Source organism: Balaenoptera acutorostrata, chromosome 5, assembly GCF_949987535.1.
Source record: "Balaenoptera acutorostrata chromosome 5, mBalAcu1.1, whole genome shotgun sequence".
Classification (NCBI taxonomy): domain Eukaryota; kingdom Metazoa; phylum Chordata; class Mammalia; order Artiodactyla; family Balaenopteridae; genus Balaenoptera; species Balaenoptera acutorostrata.
The window spans coordinates 130,086,463-130,106,691 of record NC_080068.1 but is presented as its reverse complement, the minus strand read 5'-3'; the positions used below and the strand labels follow the sequence as shown (position 1 = coordinate 130,106,691).

The following is a 20,229-nucleotide window of genomic DNA, read 5'->3' as shown; positions in this document are numbered from 1 at the left end:
GTACATTCATATACAGTTATAAGAAATAAAAATCTCGAGGACTTCCCTGGTGGTCCAGTGGTTAAGATTCCACGCTCCCAATGCAGGGGGCACTGGTTCGATCCCTGGTCAGGGAACTAAGATCCCACATGCTGCTCAGCACGGCCAAAAAAAAAGAAAAGAAATAGAAATCTCGTGTACTTTTTACTCAGTTTCCTCCAATGTTAACACACTGTAAAACTGTAGTAGACTATCACAAGATAAACACTGATGTTACCCATCAGTCTTACTAGGATTTCCATTTCACTTGTACTCTGTGTTTGTGGTTTAGATCAGAGCAATTTTTATCACCTTTGAAGTTCATGTATCCAACCACCAGCCAAAAATATAGCAGTTCTACCACAAGAAACTCTCTTATTATTCCCTAACCACGATCATCTCACTCCCTTGTGTGCCCCCAAGAAATTTATTCTCTTTTCCTTTCCTACTGTACAATCACCAAAACATATATTAACCAGACATGTATCATTTACTAGTAATTACATGTAAAAGAATTTTACAAATAATTAACAAGGTTACAAATAATATGGCAAAGTTATAAATTCAAAATTTAGAAAAATTTTGTCAGCTTTAACAAAACTGAAATATTATTCAAATATAAACTAATTTCAAGTAAAAAAGGTTAAAGCGAAATATTCTTAAATCATATTCAGAAATAAGATAAATTTTAAAAAATGATACAATATTATTTATTTTCAACTACTTAGTAACCCATAAGCTTTACTGAAGGGCAAAGGTTCCGATTTTTACCATTTTTCTTAAAACTTTTCCGAATTTATATATGTACCTCAAAAACAGTGGCTTTACACTCCACTTAGAATACATCACACTTCGGACTTACCTGCTGGCGCAGTGGTTAAGAATCCGCCTGCCAATGCAGGGGACACGGGTTCGAGCCCTGGTCTGGAAGATCCCACATGCCACAGAGCAACTAAGCCCGTGCACCACAACGACTGAGCCTGTGCTCTAGAGCCTGCGAGCCACAACTACTGAGCCCACGCGCTTAGAGCCCAGGCTCCGCAACAAGAGAAGCCACCACACTGAGAGCCACCACATTGAGAAGCCGGTGCACCGCAACAAGAGTAGCCCCGGGCTTCCCTGGTGGCGCAGTGGTTGAGAATCCGCCTGCCAACGCAGGGAACACGGGTTCGAGCCCTGGTCTGGGAAGATCCCACATGCCGCGGAGCAACTGGGCCCGTGAGCCACAATTACTGAGCCTGCGCGTCTGGCGCCTGTGCTCCGCAACAAGATAGGCCGTGATAGTGAGAGGCCCGTGCACTGCGATGAAGAGTGGCCCCCACTTGCCACAACTAGAGAAAGCCCTCGCACAGAAACTAAGACCCAACACAGCCATAAAAAAAAAAAAAAAAAGAGTAGCCCCCACTCAACGCAACTAGAGAAAGCCCACGCACAGCAATGAAGACCCAACACAGCCAAAAATAAATAAATAAAAATTTTTAAAAAATTTCTAAAAAAAATATATCACACTTCACTTGGGTCATAACAACTTACCTTCAATTTCACTGGGGATGGATGATGTCTCTTTTTTACTTCTATCCAAGGTTCTGAGTCCAAGTCGGGCAAACTGGCAGACAAAACTCTAGACACTGCTTGAAGATTACTTGTTTCAGTGTTTTTCTTTGGGCTCAGTGGACTTCCAATTCTTGGAGAATTTGGGGCAGACTCTAAAATTTTAAGTTAGTTCTATAGTTAAAATAATGGTTTTCTTACTTATAACACACATTTTTTCTTTACTTGGGCATTTTCTTTCTTCACAAAAACATGATAAATCAATCTCAATTATAATCTTTCAGTGATTTTCAAACCCAAAGGGCTTTGTAAGATGTATTCGAGTGAAGCCAATGAATAATAACAGGAATGTTATCAACCCTTATGCAGACATATTCATTCAAACTTCTCAAGAATATCAATGCAAGTCACTTACTAATTATGACAAGACATCTATTTGGGAGTCAGTTCTCTGTGAAACCTTAGATTCATTAATTGTAATGAAATTAGGGAAATCTTAAATGCTACTAAGCAAATAAAATTCATATTTTATTCAAGGCAAAATCAATCCTTCATTGTTCTGCTAGGATCTATACTAAGGTGGCCAATACTCATACTTTTCTCATCTCCTTTGCCTAACAAGGTTTACCTAAATGCAGTTTGGCCCTTGGCTCGCAGTGAATACTGTGAAGACTAGAATGTCACGTCATTAAAGTGCAATGCCCTGTAATAACAAAACATTTTACAACTCTGATGGAATTAAAAATGCCTTTCTATACACTTTTAATCAAAGTAATTATATGCTCTATAAAATACAAATCAATTCCTTTATAAATTTTTTTTCAGAAGTCGAAGAATATTTAAGTTGTAATGCAATATGAACTTGCTTTGGACAAAAAGTGTTTTAAAAACAAATTTATACTGTAAACTTCTAAACATTACTTACTCCTCAAAGCCAATTCCCTGAAAATATTGCAAAGTTGAATACTACAGAGAGAAAGTTGAAATAAATGAACACCAACAATCCTTCTAACTTACTAAATGAAAATGCAAAGGCACATTCCAGGAGTGAGTTTGAGAGAGTATTCCAAGATTTTACTTTCATCTACTACATACGAGAGTCAGATGGATTTATTATCTTCTCCATGGACACACAGATCCAGGCTTCAACCACCAGATTACTATATTGCTTTAAAAAGAAGTATAATGATTCATAACAGAAAACGCTCTAAAACTGCATTGTTCAATACAATAGCCACTAGCCTTGTGGAGCTACAAAGCACTTGAAATGTGGCTAGTGCTGAAATGTGCTCAGGATAAGTGTAAAATACACAGCAGATTTCAAACACTTGGTACAAAAATAACATTGGTCGATAATTTTTATATTAATGTCATAATATTTGGATATATTAAAATTAATTTCATTTGTTTTACAGCTTTTAATGCTATTAAAAATTATTAGGATTACATGTGTGGCAAACATAATATTTCTATTGGACACTGCTGCTCTACAACTTAATGGTACATGTCATCAATTGATCCAAAAAATTAGTACGAGTGAAAAGGTTTGGGCTGTCATTATTAATATTGAAGTTATAGGAATGAAAAAAACATTAACTCTAGAGAACCCTATTCCTAATACTATGAATCATCTCTATTCATGCAGTAAATAAAGCTTTAAAAGTAGACTAGGAACCACCACTAGTAACTGGGAGAATTAACTAAATTAGTATGTATAGTTCATGTATACACCATTAGAACAGTATCTGGCAAAAGGTAGAGAAATCAGTATCTACTATCTTTAACACAGAAATTGAATTTTTAAATACCTACTTAAGTTTATGATATAATCATCTCTAATTGCTCTTTAAGCTTGAATAATGTTTCTACCATGAAGTTGTATGTTTCACAATATTCACAATACATGTGCTTATATTGGGTTGGCCAAAAAATTCGTTCAGGCAATATGTATGAGCATGTAAATGAGTATATATATTTTTTTAAAAAAACACAAAAATGTACAAACATTGTGATTTTATTCTTGTAATTTTATTAATAATGCATAAATGGTTAATGGACAGGCATCACCAACTTGACTGACTTATCTTAGCTACCTTGTGGAAAAAGTATTTTCTATTTAACAACTGACCTAATGCCTGTTCATAAGACGGTTAAAAATGTCATCTTGGACCCCAAGTTTACACAATAACTTAATCTAACTTACCATCAGACATTGTATTCTTTTTTAAAAAAAACTAAAAAATGTCACTTGAAGTTCTTCAACTTTTAAAACACCTGCCCAAGTTGCTTGCTAGGTGTAGAGGCACAGAGGGCTGACAATCAAAGAAACACTAAATAAAAATATCTGTGAGACTGTCCATCAGTGCTTTATTGATGGGAGGTCTCTACACTGGTATATAAAATATATTCTGAAGAGTAAAAAAAAAAAAAAAAACTCTCGTTCGTTTCTTAAGTTTCTTATCCCTTAGTGTCCACATTAATAAATCTTACAGTCCATGCGAAACACTATGACAACATGTAAATTATACAATGTACACTATACTGTGAAGAGCAAATCAAATAGCAAAGGACCTAACAATCTGAGAAATTCCACTCAAGCCTCTCTATTTCTGCTTTATTGATCTGGACACAAGTACATAAGTCTGAAAGGAAAACACAGAACCTTGCAATATTTCCAGAATGATAATTAACTTTCCCACCGTGAAAAAAAGTAGCACATGCAGCCCAGGCTAATTACAAACAAATGGGCAGCTCCTATAAAAACAACAGCAGTCCTCTGGTCTGTCTTTCATCATCATCACAAAGGTGTTTATCTCCATGGTAGTGTTGGCCCAACCTCCTCCACAGGAGCTGGGAGTAGACATTCTTGCACAGAAGTCTGGTCGCTTACATTTCTGCAGACGATTTGTTCCAATGTTTATAATGATATTTCAGTGAGTCACCTATTCCTCTGCATATTCCGATCAAATGACATCCAAGAGCATCAGTAGATCATCACCCTGACTGAAAAAAGTTTAAGCACACATATTTTTTCCCAAGAGGGAATGTCTTAAAAATGATCCAGGAAAAAATTCTTAACATTAAAGCAGTTTTTGGAAATTCTAAATACCACCAATTCTTTAATATATAATTATAATAACTTCATAAGAGATCCCCAATTCTGATTTAGAATATAGGTCATCTTGTCATTTCAAGACAAAGTTGAAGCACATAAGAAAAAAATTAAAGGAAGGCTAACGCCACTCTTGAGTATGAGACTTTTAGACCATTCCAGTCTTACAAGGGGAAAACTGGCGGAATACATCTATAATCATTTAGTAAAATTAAGAAGATAGGTAGAAACTCCACATGTGACAAAGTAGACAAATAAGTTAAGAATAAATAGAGCAGAGCTCCTCCCATAATTCTTAAATCCCTATTTAATTTATAACTTTCTGTGGGAGGCAATACGAATAGAATTTAAAGCATCATAAGTCACTGGGTTATCTTTAATTTTCTATTGAATCTATATAAACTTTAAAAAGGATAGGTAAATTGGACTAAATAGCCCACTGTTATGCTGTTTGCTCTAGAAGAAAAGCTGTTACCTGTATGTGAACCAAAGGCTTGGCCTGGTACAAACTCTGGGCAATCAATCAGTTGAGAGAAGTCTGTTTGTGGCACACTACGTGGAGGAGGGCCCGGAATTGGCCATTTTTCTGGTTCTATCTTTTTTCTCATTTTCTCGTCCACAATTTCCACTTCTGTGCTATCTTTCAGTGCCTATAAATAGGAATTTTGAGTTATTAAAGAACATTCATTCAAAAAATTTAATTGTACCTCCTATACTTCTAATAACCTAAACATTTTTTAAGTCTGAAATCAGCATAGGATATTACAGTTAATGTAATATATTTCTCAGAATATCCATGAACAGAACAGATTTTAAAATAATTTGCCCTTGTTAGGTAACAAATATCCTGATTTAACATGTAGCAAATTATTCTAATTGTGAAAACCAAATTTTCAATTAAGGAGTATTGCATCAACTTGAAGCAAACTACTATAATTTTTTATTGACAATTTTTTCCGCTCCTATTTCCTTTAGTTTTCCCTTAATATAATATCACCAAATAAAATTTAGGCATTATATTTAATTATTATAATAAATACCACCATTATTGAATAATAAACACACACATGCAGAGATTCCTCATAACACCTTGTAAGTGTAAAGTAGGTTTCACAGATGAGGAAATTGAGGCTCAAAGAAATAAAGTAACTTGATAAAGGTTATGGACTTAGTATGAGGCAATACCAGGACTCAAACCATTTATTATCTGTCCAACATGAAAACTCTCAGCCACTAGGATATGGTGGCTCTCAAAAATAGCTTGCTGTAATTTAAGGATAAAATAAAACTAGAACAAAATTTCTTCCAAATAAAAATTACAGCCTTACTGATCTGAATCTTCCCTGAAATTCAAGGATACTCACACCTTTAGAAACTAGGAAAAATACAAATATAAAAACTCAACATACAAACTGTTAACTTATAAAGATTAAAACTCGCTATATTTTAGTTGGAGAACACATTATATGTATTACTTTAAGTATCTTACATTTGTATGCCCTTAATATTAGTATCATACTTACTTCTCAAGTAAGTATATTTTCTGTAACTGGACATTACTTTAAAATTAGTATTAAATTATTTAAAAACAAACTCTTTTGATGGGAATCAGGATACTCACTGAAAGAGAAGAGAGTCTGAAATATGGAATGAAGGAAATAAGGAAGAATCTTACAGTAAAGCGTTTGAGTTGCTGATATGTGTATTTTTTTAATGTATTTTTCTAGTTTTGTCCACTGAATGTTCTAGAAGCAATGACACCCCAGTAGCAAAGCAGTATACCCAACATCCAGATCTTGCAATAACACGGATGAATTTCAAAAACTACAAATGAAAGAGCCAGGAGACAGAAGAACTCTATTTACACAAATGTAAAGAAAAGACAAAATAAATCTCTGGTAATAGAATCAGAAAAGTGCTTTGGTTTGGTGGGGCAAAGGGTGAGGGGATGGGGGACTGACTGCAAAGGGCCACTAAGGAAGTTTTTAGAGTAATTAACTATATCTTGTTTGGAGCAGGCTTATACAATTTTCAAAACTCGAACTGAACACCTAATAGCCCTGCATTTTACATCATGTTATTTACACCTGAATTTTAAAAAGAAAAAGAAAAAGAAAAATCACCTTAAAACTTTGCTATGGGTTTAAGTTTTTCAAAATGTTTTGGAAAAAGACCACCAACACTGTTTGCTGGTATGTGAAGCAAGTCAAACTCTGAACAGCAGTAGTTTTAATTGGTTCAATATTTTGGAAAAACGTTTAGCAGTATTTACAAAAGCTAAGCTCGTATATATATATGTTTGTATACACACACACACAAACACACATGCACACGCAAATAACCTGTTACCCATCAATTTCACAGAAAAATAAGTGCATATGTCCATCCAAAAATATGTACAATAATAATGTTCACAACAGTCACATATTCAAGCTGTAAAGAATCCAAATGTCTGTAAGAGGAACCCGAAAAAAGTTATATTCATACAATTGAATACTACTGCAAAATGAAAAATAAACAACTGCCACACACAACAGCAACATGGATAAGCCTTACAGAAATAACAAGCAACAGTCAGATATAAAAGATTTCAAATAACTTTGATTATTAAATGTTTAAAAAACAAGATGAGGGACCTCTCTGAAAAGCAACTACTTTGAGGAGAACAGTGATTCAGACTAGGAGGGAGTACAAGGGAGCTCCCTGGGATGTTGAAAATGTTCTATCTTAATCTGTGTAGCAGTAACACAAGTATGTACATAGGGGAAAGTCATTCATAATCTTATAACTTCTAATATACAATGTATAAGTTATGTCTCAATTTAAAGAAAAATTTTCAGGAAAAAATTCAAAGTTCTTTATATATAGCTATTGAATGATCTTCCAATATATGCTGTTTTTATAAAAGGAAGGGGTATAACAGTATATGTAGCAAAACATGAACTATCTCAGGAAGAATACACAAAAAAGAAGTAACACTACTTGCCACACCAAGGAAGGTTTAACTAGTTCACTGTTGGTGAAAGATGAGAAGGAAATTTTTCACTATATACCCTTTGAATATTGAATCACAGGGAATTAATTCCCTACTGAAAAGAAAAAAAACAAAAAAAACTCAAGAAGAAAATAATAAAGAAAACAGAAAGGGGGAAAGTTGTAACTCAGGCCTTAAAAGACTCACACAAAAACTTAAAAGGCTCACAGCATACACAAATTAAGGAAAAGATCTAGACAGAGTTAGACGTATTTTTACTAAAACCAAATCTTGGTTATCTTGAACTCCTAAACAATGAGCTACAGTATACAGTCAACATTTCTGGGTATCTGAGGGTTTTTTTCCTATTATTTTCTATTATTTCTATTATATTGTACTATAACTATGTTAAGTGATAACACTGCAATAGCCATTATTACAATATACATATGTATCAAAGAAAAAAACAAAACAAAAAAAAGAAAAAGAGTGAAGTAAGGTGAAAAATGAATGGGAGAGGAGGAAACAGATTCAGTAAGTTTAGCTGTGTAGACACACTCAACCAGAGCAGATACGGGTGTTAGCTAAAATATATTCTGCTTCTTTTGATAGTTTTTTCAAGACAGTTAAGACTTAAGCATATTCAAATACATATAGGAAAAAGCTGGTAGAAATGAAATGAAGATAAAAGGAGTAATCAACAGAAGGATATCCTTGAAGACTAACAGTTAACAGCAAATTCTTATTTAGAGCTTACTGTGTATGCCAGACTCTGCCATTACACATTTCATACTCATAACAACCCTATGAAGTATGTATTGTTGTAACAATTTCCACTTTACAGAAGTCTCAGGACCCTGCCTCAAGTCACAGAGCTAGGAGGATATGTATGCAGGTTCTAAAGTCCATGCTCTAAATCAGTATGTTTATACTGCAAAGCCTAATGAAGCCTTACCTTCTTAAGGGAAAAAAAGACATCTTTCCCACTGTAATAAGTGGTAGGTACATAATGAATGTTAAGTGAATTCAGACCTATGCTATTCTAAATCACTATGCTTATGTGTTTCTATGTTTCACAGTAGTATTATTTCTTACTGTAAATCAGTCACTGTGGGGACTTCGCTGGTGGCACAGTGGTTAAGAGTCCACCTGCCAGCGCAGGGGACATGGGTTCGAGCCCTGGTCTGGGAAGATCCCGCGTGCCGCGAAGCAACTAAGCCCATGCACCACAACTACTAAGTCTGCGCTCTAGAGTCTGTGTGTCACAGCTACCAAAGCCCCCGTACCTAGAGCCCATTCTCTGCAACAAGAGAAGCAACCGCAATGAGAAGCCCACGCACCACAACGAAGAGTAGCCCCCGCTCACCGCAACTAGAGGAAGCCCGTGCACAGCAGCGAAGACCCAATGCAGCCAAAAATAAATAAATAAACTCTACAAAAAAAAATCAGTCACTATGTATTAATAATGCTAACCATAATGGTAATGCAAAAGTTTTTTTTTTTTTTTAAATATCCTTTCCCGGCCTTCCCTGGTGGCACAATGGTTAAGAATCCGCCTGCCAATGCAGGGGACACGGGTTCAAGCCCTGGTCCGGGAAGATCCCACATGCCGCAGAGCAACTCAGCCCGTGTGCCACAACTACTGAGCCTGTGCTCTAGAGCCTGCGAGCCACAACTACTGAGTCCGCGTGCTACAACTATTGAAGCCCGCACGCCTAGAGCCCATGCTCCACAACGAGAAGCCACTACAATGGGAAGCCCATGCACCACAACGAAGAGTAGCCCCGGCTCGCCCCAACTAGAGAAAGCCCGCACACAGCAACAAAGACCCAGTGCAGCCAAAAATAAATAAATAAAATAAACTTATTAAAGACATAAAAAAAGAACACAACTAGAAAGACTACTTTAAATTAGCCCTCTTTATACAGGAAAAAATTTAAATATAAATTTTAATTTAATTTAATTTAAATTTTAATTTAATAATTTAATACGTGCTATTTTACAGCAACCTGAAGACTAAAGGACCAAGAACACCCAAGAATGTTCAAGTTTGTGTTGGGGTTCAACCCATCTAAGAAGGATCAGGTTAAAAACAGGTGGAAACATCATTAAGTAATCCTTTGAGGGGTCAGACATTTATTTGGGTTTTATAAAATGGCAAAAAAGCCTTGAGATACAGTCTAAGCCTTAGGTAACTACAGACTGTTTTTGCTTTTTCCTTAAAATTGTTTAACAGACTCTATTTTTTAGAGCGGTTTTAGGTTCACAGCATAACTAAAGTACAGACTGTTTTGTGTATGAAAAATTACCTCTAAAATGAGATTAAGGTTTGTAGTGAGAGCCTGAACACGGTGGAAACCAGCAATCAGGGAAATAGGCAAGAAACCTTGCTCATCCATCTTTCTCCTAAGAAAGAAGTCCCGTTCCAAGTTTTCTATACTGAAGTAATATTCACTGAAAAAAGAAATAAAGAAGTAAATATAAATTTCATCAATTTATTCAACAGAATATTAAAATGTCTATGGCTTATAATATCAATTGTTATAAAACTATTTTGATTTATTAATTACATTATATACATTTAACACAACATACATAGGGTAAATATAATAACAACAAAACCCTACTGTTAGTAATTTCTCTTACACAGGTAGAAAGAAATTTAGAATACTATCTTTCCAAAAACGTACTTCTTTGTTAGATCAGCTTTACCCAGGTATAAACAATTAACCATACTTTAAAACAGTTCAATAATTAACTTTTTAATGAGTCAATTAAGTGAAAAATTTCATTTCAAAGCTACTTTAACTTGCTTCATTTAAACACTAAATAACAAAGTTAAACACATCAACAGACTGCCTTCCAACTTTTTCCCATCACTGAAAATAATGGTATATTGGAAGTATTCTTTGTCAAGTTTACAGAGTAGATTAGCTTGTTTTCTAAATTGGCGGGGTACTGACATTGTTTAATACTTCCGAACCCTAGCATTCAGCACAATGCTTAGTAAAAACTGAGTGAATATGTGGGCACAGATGCACACAATTTTATATTTGAATGGTTCACTATCTCCCACCTTCGAGAGGCAGAACTATAGAAGACGTTAAAAGTGAACAGAATACAGTTAAACAAAGAATATCTGCAACACCATGAGGTATATACATGGGCAAAAAAAATACAGAAGCAACTTATACACCTTAATCTTCTCTCTAGGAAAGTATAGAGAGAAATGTAAATGAACAAACTGTATGATCAACAACTACAAGTTCCAAGATATAAAGATAATATGAAGAATACATGTAATAATGGCATTTGAGAAACACGTTGAAATTACAGCCTGCATATAAAAAAAACGAGAACAAGATTCTAGAAAAACAGAACAAGAGGATAAATAGGGGGAAATGTAGAAAAGAATAATACAAAAGAAATACATGACATCAAATGATATGGCTTACAGTTTAAAAATCCTACACTGTTTCCAAATCACAGAGCAAGTTTTCAAAGAAGGGTGGCAAATGATAAGAAAGCACACCAGCTCATATATTTGGGAGTAAGACTGGGGAACTCAAGATACCCTTGAATTACTTAAGTCAAATTTTAACTTTGAAGAAATAATCACCTACAGCTGAAAACTGGCTTTGAGCTACCTTTCACTGGGTGGGAAAAATGTCTTATTTTAGAAATGTAAATACCCAAGTTGCTTCTTTATACTCTGATATTTATCCAACTATCAAAGTGCAAAGCTCCCTTAGATCAGTGAAATACAACTGACATCGCAGTAACACTAGTAAATCATTTACTCTTCTTAAACGCTGAAGAAAATAATCAAAGTCTTGAAGAAATGAACATTCTGATTTTTGTTATGTCTCAAAAGCCCTTTCACAGTGGCTAAAATGCAGTAGGCACGTAATACATACGCATAAATTCGAAATTTTCAGACATTAAGACATCTGATTTAAACACAAGTTAAAAGTGTTCTTAGACAAAAACTTCTCTGAATAATTAGTAAGATGCCTTTTTAATCTAGTACTCTGTGAGAAACACAGTATATAAATAAATTCATAAATCACTATTACCTACAGTATACACTTTTTAAAACTTCTAACGGGCTGCAAAAATACTTATGTCTAAATCTGAATGCCAAGAGACTGCCCCAGTTAGAAATAATCAAGATCTTCCATTTTTAATATCCTGACATCAAAAATGTCAAATTATTAACATACATTTTCAGTTAAAATGATTTTAAGAACTCAACCATCCATAATACAGTTAAGCCTCCTAATTCAAAATATTTAGCATAATATTCCTGAAGTACAAGAAGTTTTTCAGTAACTTCTCAAAGAGGAAAATCCAAACCCTAATGAAGAAGCCTATCTATGTCTGAGAAACCTTAAAGACACAAAGTCAAAAGCATGACTCCTCAAATCCAGATGTCCACTAATCAGAGAGCAGTAACAGTGAAGAGCCATTCTAAACCTGGTGCTCTAGTATCTGCCAAAAACTCTGCTGCTAAATAATAACAAAAAAAGGAGTCATGCCCAATGCCATGTCTGATACTTTGTTCAGTGTCCTAGGGGACATTATCATGTCCTACCTTGGAAGCTCTGGATTCTACACTGCATGATCAGAAATTTTGTCAACACTGAAGTAGCTATGCTCCTCCCTCACTTGCATGAGCACATTAGAGGCCGATTATCCTGACATGGAGTTGCATGTCCACTGTCAGGTCTCAGAAGGGACCTGGCAGCAAGAGTTACAAAGGAAGACAGGAATAGTGTTTTGAAGTTGATAGCCACATGCCAGGCACTTTCTGCCCATAAAAAGGCCCTTTTCTTTAGTGTTTGTGTCAACTGTAACAAAAGAAGCAAAAATAAAATAAACAAGTTGCTTCATATTGTAAGCCGATCAAATCCACCGTGAAGGCATCCCAGGAAGATGCCTGGCTGATGCTGATGAAGATATTATTTTCTATTAATGGACTAGGGTCCATTTTCTTTTTAAAATAAAGGTGGATGTTTTAAAAATGCTTATGGGGCTTTCCTGGTGGTGCGGTGGTTAAGAATCTGCCTGCCAATGCAGGGGACACAGGTTCGAGCCCTGGTCCGGGAAGATCCCACATGCTGCGGAGCAACTAAGCCCGTGTGCCACAACTACTGAGCCCGCGTGCCACAATTACTGAAGCCCGTGCGCTTAGAGCCTGTGCTCCGCAACAAGGGAAGCCACCGCAATGAGAAGCTCGCGCACCGCAACAAAGAGTAGCCCCCGCTCACCACAACTAGAGAAAGCTTGGGCGCAGCAACGAAGACCCAACAAAGCCAAAAAAATAAAAAATAAATAAATAAAAATAAAAATGCTTATGCCTTTTCAAAAATAGCCTTTTTCCTTCCCTTTATAAGGATAAAAAAAGGTTCAAATTTCAGTAAATTAGTTAGGCACATCACTTGGAAACACTTTTCTCACCACTATATAAACATGCAAATCATCCTACACAATACTAACAGGCAGAGGGGTTACTTTTTGCTTAAAGATAATAGAAAAAACTAATATTCTCCTAAACTTCAAGTTCAATATTCAGAAAGCAACTATTACAAGAACTAAAATAAAAAGCCTAAAACTAAAAAAGATTAGGTAGTCTCCTTTGAATATATGTCACAAAGAAAGAGAACTTAAAAGTTAAAAAACTTACGATTCTGAAACCAATTGTTATAAAAGTCAGAAGATATCACCATTTTTTGCCATTTATGTTCATTTGCAAATTTTAATATAAACATTTATTTGCAAATAAGCTAAATTTTACTTGTTTAATTTCAAATATATGAAGTAGTTTTATATTCTTATATTTAATCATTCATATTATGCCGTGACATTTTAACTAATATCCTTTAAGCAGAGAAGTACCTCAAGAGAGAAAGCAGGAGTCTTATATAAGTAACAACATGAACCAAAAATAAATTTTTTAAAATACTTTATACATGCTCTACTAACATTTCCTAGAAACAAAATATAAAATACTCTTAAAATGTTCTAATTTTACTAATAAACAGCTTAGAAAATGTGTTATATTATCAATGATGTTACAGTTTGATATTACAATGGATTTTCCTGCCCCATCTGTTTATGTCTGATTGACTTACATTTGGCGTTTAATATACTCTTTAAGCAATGCTTCTTCCACAGGATACACCTGTACGCCTGTACCATCATCATAGTAATACATCATACTGGTATTAAGTTCTGTTTGAAATGGTTGACCAGTCCTTTCACCATGTTCTTGATAACCATATGAATAATCAAAGTTCACTTGATGTAATAAAGAAAAAGAAAAATGATCACAGATTGAAAAAAAAAAAAAAGAAATAGTTACTATAAAGAAAAATCCAAAGTGAAGTATCTCAAGGGGTAACAAACAAATACAAAACCATCTTTATTATCAGACAAGTAAAATCAGTTAAAACAGTATATGGGATAGTGGGAAAAACAGATGACTTGCACACTTTTTTCAGTGTTCATCTAATTTAACAAAACAAAAAATCAAGTCTTACATCGAGGATTTCCTCTGCCTCGTCCTCTTCCCCGTCCTCGGCCTCTTCCTCGGCCTCTAAAGGTACCTCGGATATTACCACCCTCACTTCTCACACTGGAAACTTCATCTTGATCATCTTTCTTTTCTCTTTCACGCCTCCAACCTTTTTTAAAATAAAAATATTTTTATACATTCCAATTTGCAACTATGAAAACATGATTATCTTTATGAAAATGTGGTAACCACCCCTCCCCACTTTGTAACTAGTTATTAGTAACCAGTCATTATTCAGAAAGATACAAACTTAAGAGATTCCATAGGAATTTGTCAAAATGTCTCTGTCATAAAAGACATCTTATGTATTGACATACAAAGAAGATATTCTGATAAGTAAAGTAACATACTAAAAAGATAACGAGATCGTTTGCTAAAACTGTACTGTTAAAAATTTAAGAAGTTCCAAGACAACTGAGTTTTGTACTATATAAAACTCCTAAAAAAAAAAACTTATTTTCACAATAATACTTATTTTCACAAATAGGAATTTTTTTAAGGAAAGGGTGTTTCTATTTAAGTAAAAGACATTTCTTTTAAAGAAAAAAGGAAATGAAAACTGGGAGAAGATATCTGCAGCACAATATAGCAGTTATATCCAGAATACATATAGAACTCATACAAATGTCTCTTATGCCCTCGTGCATCCTCTCTCTCTCTCTGTGTCACACACACACACACACACACACACACACACACACACACACACACACACACACACACACACCGCAACCAAATAGGAAAAATCATTAAAAGACTGGCAGGGCAAACAAGGAAATGCAAATAGACAATAAAAAAAACGGTGCTCAGTCTCAGTGGCCTTGAGAAATGCAAATTAAGACAATGAAAGAGTATTTTTTTTATCTGTCCCAGTCTGAAAAACATTTTAAGGTCCCATAATATCAATTTTTTTTGTTTTGTTTTTTCTTTTTTGGCTGTACTTTGTAGCATGAGGGATCCTAGTTCCCCGACCAAGGATCAAGATCAAACCTGTACCCTCTGCAGCGCTGCAGTGGGAGCACAGAGTCCCAACCACTGGACCGTCAGGGAATTCCCAATAGCAAATGTTGACCAAGACAGAACTTTTGTATAATGCCGGAGTAAAAACAAGTACATTTCAATTTTGAAAAACAATTGGAAACAATCAAATAAATGTAAAGGTATGTATACCCCAGAGACCAGGGTGTTTCAACCATGGCATAACTGACCTTTTGAGCCAGATAACTCTTTAGTGTGGAGGCTGTCCTGGGTACTGTAGGATGTTTAGCGATATCCTTGGTCTCTACTCACTAGATACCAGTGGCAAGTTTTAGAATTTTAAAGTCGTATTTTGTGGACAATTGAGTAAATATAACTATTGACTAGATTTTAGATGATATAATGAATTAGTGCTGATTTTCTTAGATGCTGCATTTTCTTGGGACATCAGTGCTGAAGTGTCACGATATCTGCAAGGTACTTTCAAATGATTCAGCAGATGGATGAATTAAAGATAGCAGAGTTACTAAATCTAGATGGTGATTAGACAGGGACTCACTGTACAGTGCTTTCACAGGACAATATGCCTTAAAAATTATCAGACTTAAAAGATTTCAGTAGAAAACTATAAAAGCAAATGCTCAGGGAATTCCCTGGCGGTCCAGTGGTTAGGACTCAACACTTTCACTGCCAAGGGCACGGGTTCAATCCCTGGTCGGGGAACTAAGATCCCACAAGCTGCGTGGGGTGGCCAAAAAACCCCAAACAAATAAAAAACACAAAGGCTCAGCCAACTGCTTCCACATATCCTCCTGTCCTCTTCTTTCTGAAACTTGAACAAACCCTGCTGAAATAATGTATCTGGGGAATGATTTTTTTTTTAATTAATTAATTTTATTTATTTATTTTTGGCTGTGTTGGGTCTTTGTTGCTGTGCGCGGGCCTTCTCTAGTTGTGGCGAGCAGGGGCTACTCTTCGTTGCAGTGCACGGGCTTCTCATTGCGGTGGCTTCTCTTGTTGTGGAGCACAGGCTCTAGGCACATGGGCTTCAGTTGCAGTACAGGGGCTCAGTAGTTGTGGCTCACAGGCTCTAGAGCACAGGCTCAGTAATTGTGGCACATGGGCTTAGTTGCTCCACAGCATGTGGGATCTTCCCGGACCAGGGCTCGAACCCATGTCCCCTGCATTGGCAGGCGGATTCTCAACCACTGCGCCACCAGGGAAGCCCTGGGGAATGACTTTTAATGAAAGCAATACCATTAAATGAAAAACCGATGGGACACTTTATTTATTTAAATAAATAAATAAATAAATAAATTTATTTATTTTTGGCTGTGTTGGGTCTTCGTTGCTGCGCACAGGCTTTCTCTAGTTGTGGTGAGCAGGGGCTACTTTCGTTGTGGTGCATGGGCTTCTCATTGTGATGGCTTCTCTTGTTGCAGACCACAGGCTCTAGGTGCGCTGGCCTCAGTAGTTGTGGCACGCAGGCTCAGCAGTTGTGGCTCACGGGCTCTAGAGCTCAGGCTCAGTAGTTGTGGCGCACAGGCTTAGTTGCTCCGCGGCATGCGGGATCTTCCCGGACCAGGGCTTGAACCCGTGTCCCCTGCATTGGCAGGCAGATTCTTAACCACTGCGCCACCAGGGAAGTCCCTGATGGGACACTTTATGATGGATGGATAAGGCTAACAACACCTGAACCAACTCAACCGCAACACAATCTGAAAGTAAGACACCCAGACATTTTATTCCTACTGCTGTGACACAAACGCACTATGAAATATTCCTACCAAAACAAAAATAAAAACAAAAATAAACTGGATCCTAAGCAAACCTCTAGTTATTATTACCAGTTACACTTAGAAAAGACAAAGGAACATGTTAAGGAGTATCACGATAAAGCATTTAGCCAAATCCAAAATATGGGAAATTCCACAAGACATATGACCTAACATATAGCAAAGGAAAGAAACACTGGTGGAACTTCCCTGGTGGCGCAGTTGTTAAGAATCCGTCTGCCAATGCAGGGGACACAGGTTCGAGCCCTGGTCCGGGAAGATCCCACATGCCACGGAGCAACTAAGCCTGTGCGCCACCACTGCTGAGCCTGCGCTATACAGCCCGCAAGGCAGAACTACTGAGTCCACATACCACAACAACTGAAGCTGGCATGCCTAGAGCCCGTGCTCCGCAACAGAGAAGCCACCGCCATGAGAAGCCCACGGACCAAAACAAAGAGTAGCCCCCATATCCGCAACTAAAGAAAGCCTGCGTGCAGCAACAAAGACCCAACGCAGTCAAAAATAAAATAAATTAATTAATTTAAAAAAAAAAAAGAAACATTTGGCAATTTCTTATTACGTTAAGTATACGTTTACCAGGGACTTCCTTGGCACTCCACGCTTTCACTGCAGGGGGCATGGGTTCAATCCCTAGTTGGGGAACTAAGATCCCGCACGCTGCATGGCACAGCAAAAAAATATACACACACACACGTTTACCATACCACCTAGCAATCCACCCCTACATGTTTACCTGAAAATCTAAGACATATGCCCACACAAAGGTCTGTATACAAATGTTCATGGTGGCATTACTCGTAACAGGCAAAAACTGGTAACAAGCCAAATATCCACCAACATGAATGGATAAAGGAGAATATCCATTCAATAGAAAACTATTATGCAATAAAGAGGTACAAACTATTGATATATGGAACAATACTGATGAATGTGAAAATCATTATGCTGAGCAAAAGAACACAAGAGGATATAATTTATATTACACAGTTCAATTTATATGAAATTCTGAAAAGATAAATCAAATCTGACAGAAAGTAGACTCGTGGTTAGGGGATCTGACAGTAATTTCAGTGTACTTTAATATATATAATTATTAACTCAGTAAAGTTGACTTTTTAAAGAAGGATACAGAAACCACCCAGAAGAGGCTCCCACTAGCCAACTCTGGGACAATTTGAGCATTAAATTGAACAATCATGATAACAATTTCAACCACTGAAAACATAAGAAGCCTTTAGTCCACACTGATAATAGGAAGTTGTTCTTTACAGTGGAATGCCAGCTAATAAATATAGAAAGAATGATGCAGTAAGACAAATACCAGTATAGTGAAATTCTGAAGATTACCTATTCAGCATTTGCAACCATCATGGTAATAATCAGGCAAGAATAAAAATCACCAATGGAAACTGAAGCTCATATGAAAAGTCTGATGAAAAAATGGGTATTTCCACAGTCTCAAAGTCTCTCTCCACAAATTACATGTTAATTACCAAGGGAAAAAGGGTATCTTTACAATAAAGAAACCTGGAGTACCTCATCTTAACCAAGTGCTCAAAGTTAATATCACCAATAATAAGATAAACCAATACCACATGTGTTTTCAAGTTATACACTACAAAGAAAACCATTTAACTTTTGCAGTATTTCTGCCAAAAATTTATAACCCAAATCCAATCATGAGGAAACATCAGAAAACCCAAAGTAAGGTATAGCTACCACATTACTGTCCTATAGCCTTCAGAAAAAAATCAACGTTATGAAAGACAAAAGCAGAAGAATTATTCCAGACTAATGGAGACAACTAAAAGCAATGGGTGATCACAGATTAGATCCCGGAAAAGAGGAGAAAAAAACTGTGAAGGGTATTATTGAGAAATTCTGCCTGTGGATAGTCAGTGTATTACTGATCTTATGATACATACTCTGAAGGTATTTAGGGTTAAAGGGGCACAATGTCTGCAACTTACTCTCAAATAGTTTATACTATACATGGTTATTAAAATAGTAAGATTAAGACTAGATTAGTCATTTTTCTCTTAGAATGTTACTTACTTCGTGTGTCATTTCTCCTATTGTTATGTGATGATTTATTTGCTTCAGGTTGACATCTTGAGCTATTCCGGGACCCTGGTCTTTCTTGACTGTCTGGTCTTACATCATCTAAGTGGAGTGGTACCCATTTGTGCTTATTAGCTTGAAGAAAACAAAATAAAATCATTTAATGACAATGCACAATTTTCATTAAAGCTTTGCAATTGTGAAAGCACTCTAAATTTTAATTAAATAAATGAAAGACTTAATTTGTCCTTAAAGGGATTACTTGTAGAGTACCAAAATGATTTTCTTCTGCTCCCCCAGCTCTTTAATAAACTTGTTTGGGCAAATAATAAGTTTCTAAAACTCAAGTGAAAAGCCAGTGATAGAGTATCATTGGAATTCTTTTGCTTTTAGGTGAAATGCACACTCTTCTGTTTAATTCTGACAAATAAGCCATAAAAAATATTAAGTGTACACACTACTCCCATCTAATACTTGATACTTAGGCTTCAGAACAGGGTATACCTGATAACTGTTTGACCAGTGATTCAAAACACTTTTAGTTTCAAATCACTGCCTCAAATATTAATTTATCCAGCATCACTACTAATCAAAGAGCTTTTTCAAAATAAAGTTTAAATATAAAATCTGTCTAACTGCATTTGATAAATCTTTGTATAGCTACTACACATTTTCCTAACTTCTTAAGAGATACAAGCAATTTAAAGCTTCTTGTTGACTAAATGATAGTGTAATTAATTGTTATATTTAGTATAGTGAAATTCTGAAGGTTATCTATTCATGAATTCCATAGTTAAGGTTTCAAAATGTTCAGTCTTCTGTCCACTATATATTTCAACTAAAACAAAAAGACTCATGGGGAAAGGAAAAACTATCAAAGTAATTAAGGGAATATTAGTGTACTAATTTCCTACTAATACTGTAAACTACAGACAGATAAGGAAAAGAGAATATGAAAGAATCTAAAAACTCCTTAAAGTCTATACTGTAAATTCTATCAATGAGATTTTTGGGCATAAATAAGCACTTGTGTTAAAGATAAACATGTGTGCTCTAAGAAGAGTCAATTCATGACCTGATTACATAAAATTACTTTAACTACAAACACCCACATTTTAGTGTTGGCTAATCAGTTTTAATTGAAGCAACTAACAAGGAA

General features: G+C 35.7%; 1 protein-coding gene across 9 annotated transcripts in view; it reads right to left on the bottom strand.

Annotated features, from left to right (window-relative positions):
- LARP1B (La ribonucleoprotein 1B) overlaps positions 1–20,229 on the bottom strand; it is a 137,710-nt gene that overhangs the window by 99,080 nt on the left and 18,401 nt on the right. For 8 of the 9 annotated variants that reach the window (XM_028164009.2, XM_028164012.2, XM_028164013.2 and 5 more), the window contains exons 5-10: positions 19,065–19,205; positions 14,198–14,341; positions 13,790–13,955; positions 9,965–10,109; positions 5,157–5,331; positions 1,552–1,724 (exon numbers count right to left, since the gene is read on the bottom strand). In XM_028164009.2, the coding sequence (XP_028019810.2) occupies positions 1,552–1,724; positions 5,157–5,331; positions 9,965–10,109; positions 13,790–13,955; positions 14,198–14,341; positions 19,065–19,205 (944 nt within the window). Of the gene's footprint in view, positions 1–1,551; positions 1,725–3,575; positions 4,573–5,156; positions 5,332–9,964; positions 10,110–13,789; positions 13,956–14,197; positions 14,342–19,064; positions 19,206–20,229 lie in introns of those variants that run through there. The other variant, XM_007172370.3, reaches the window with a different exon arrangement.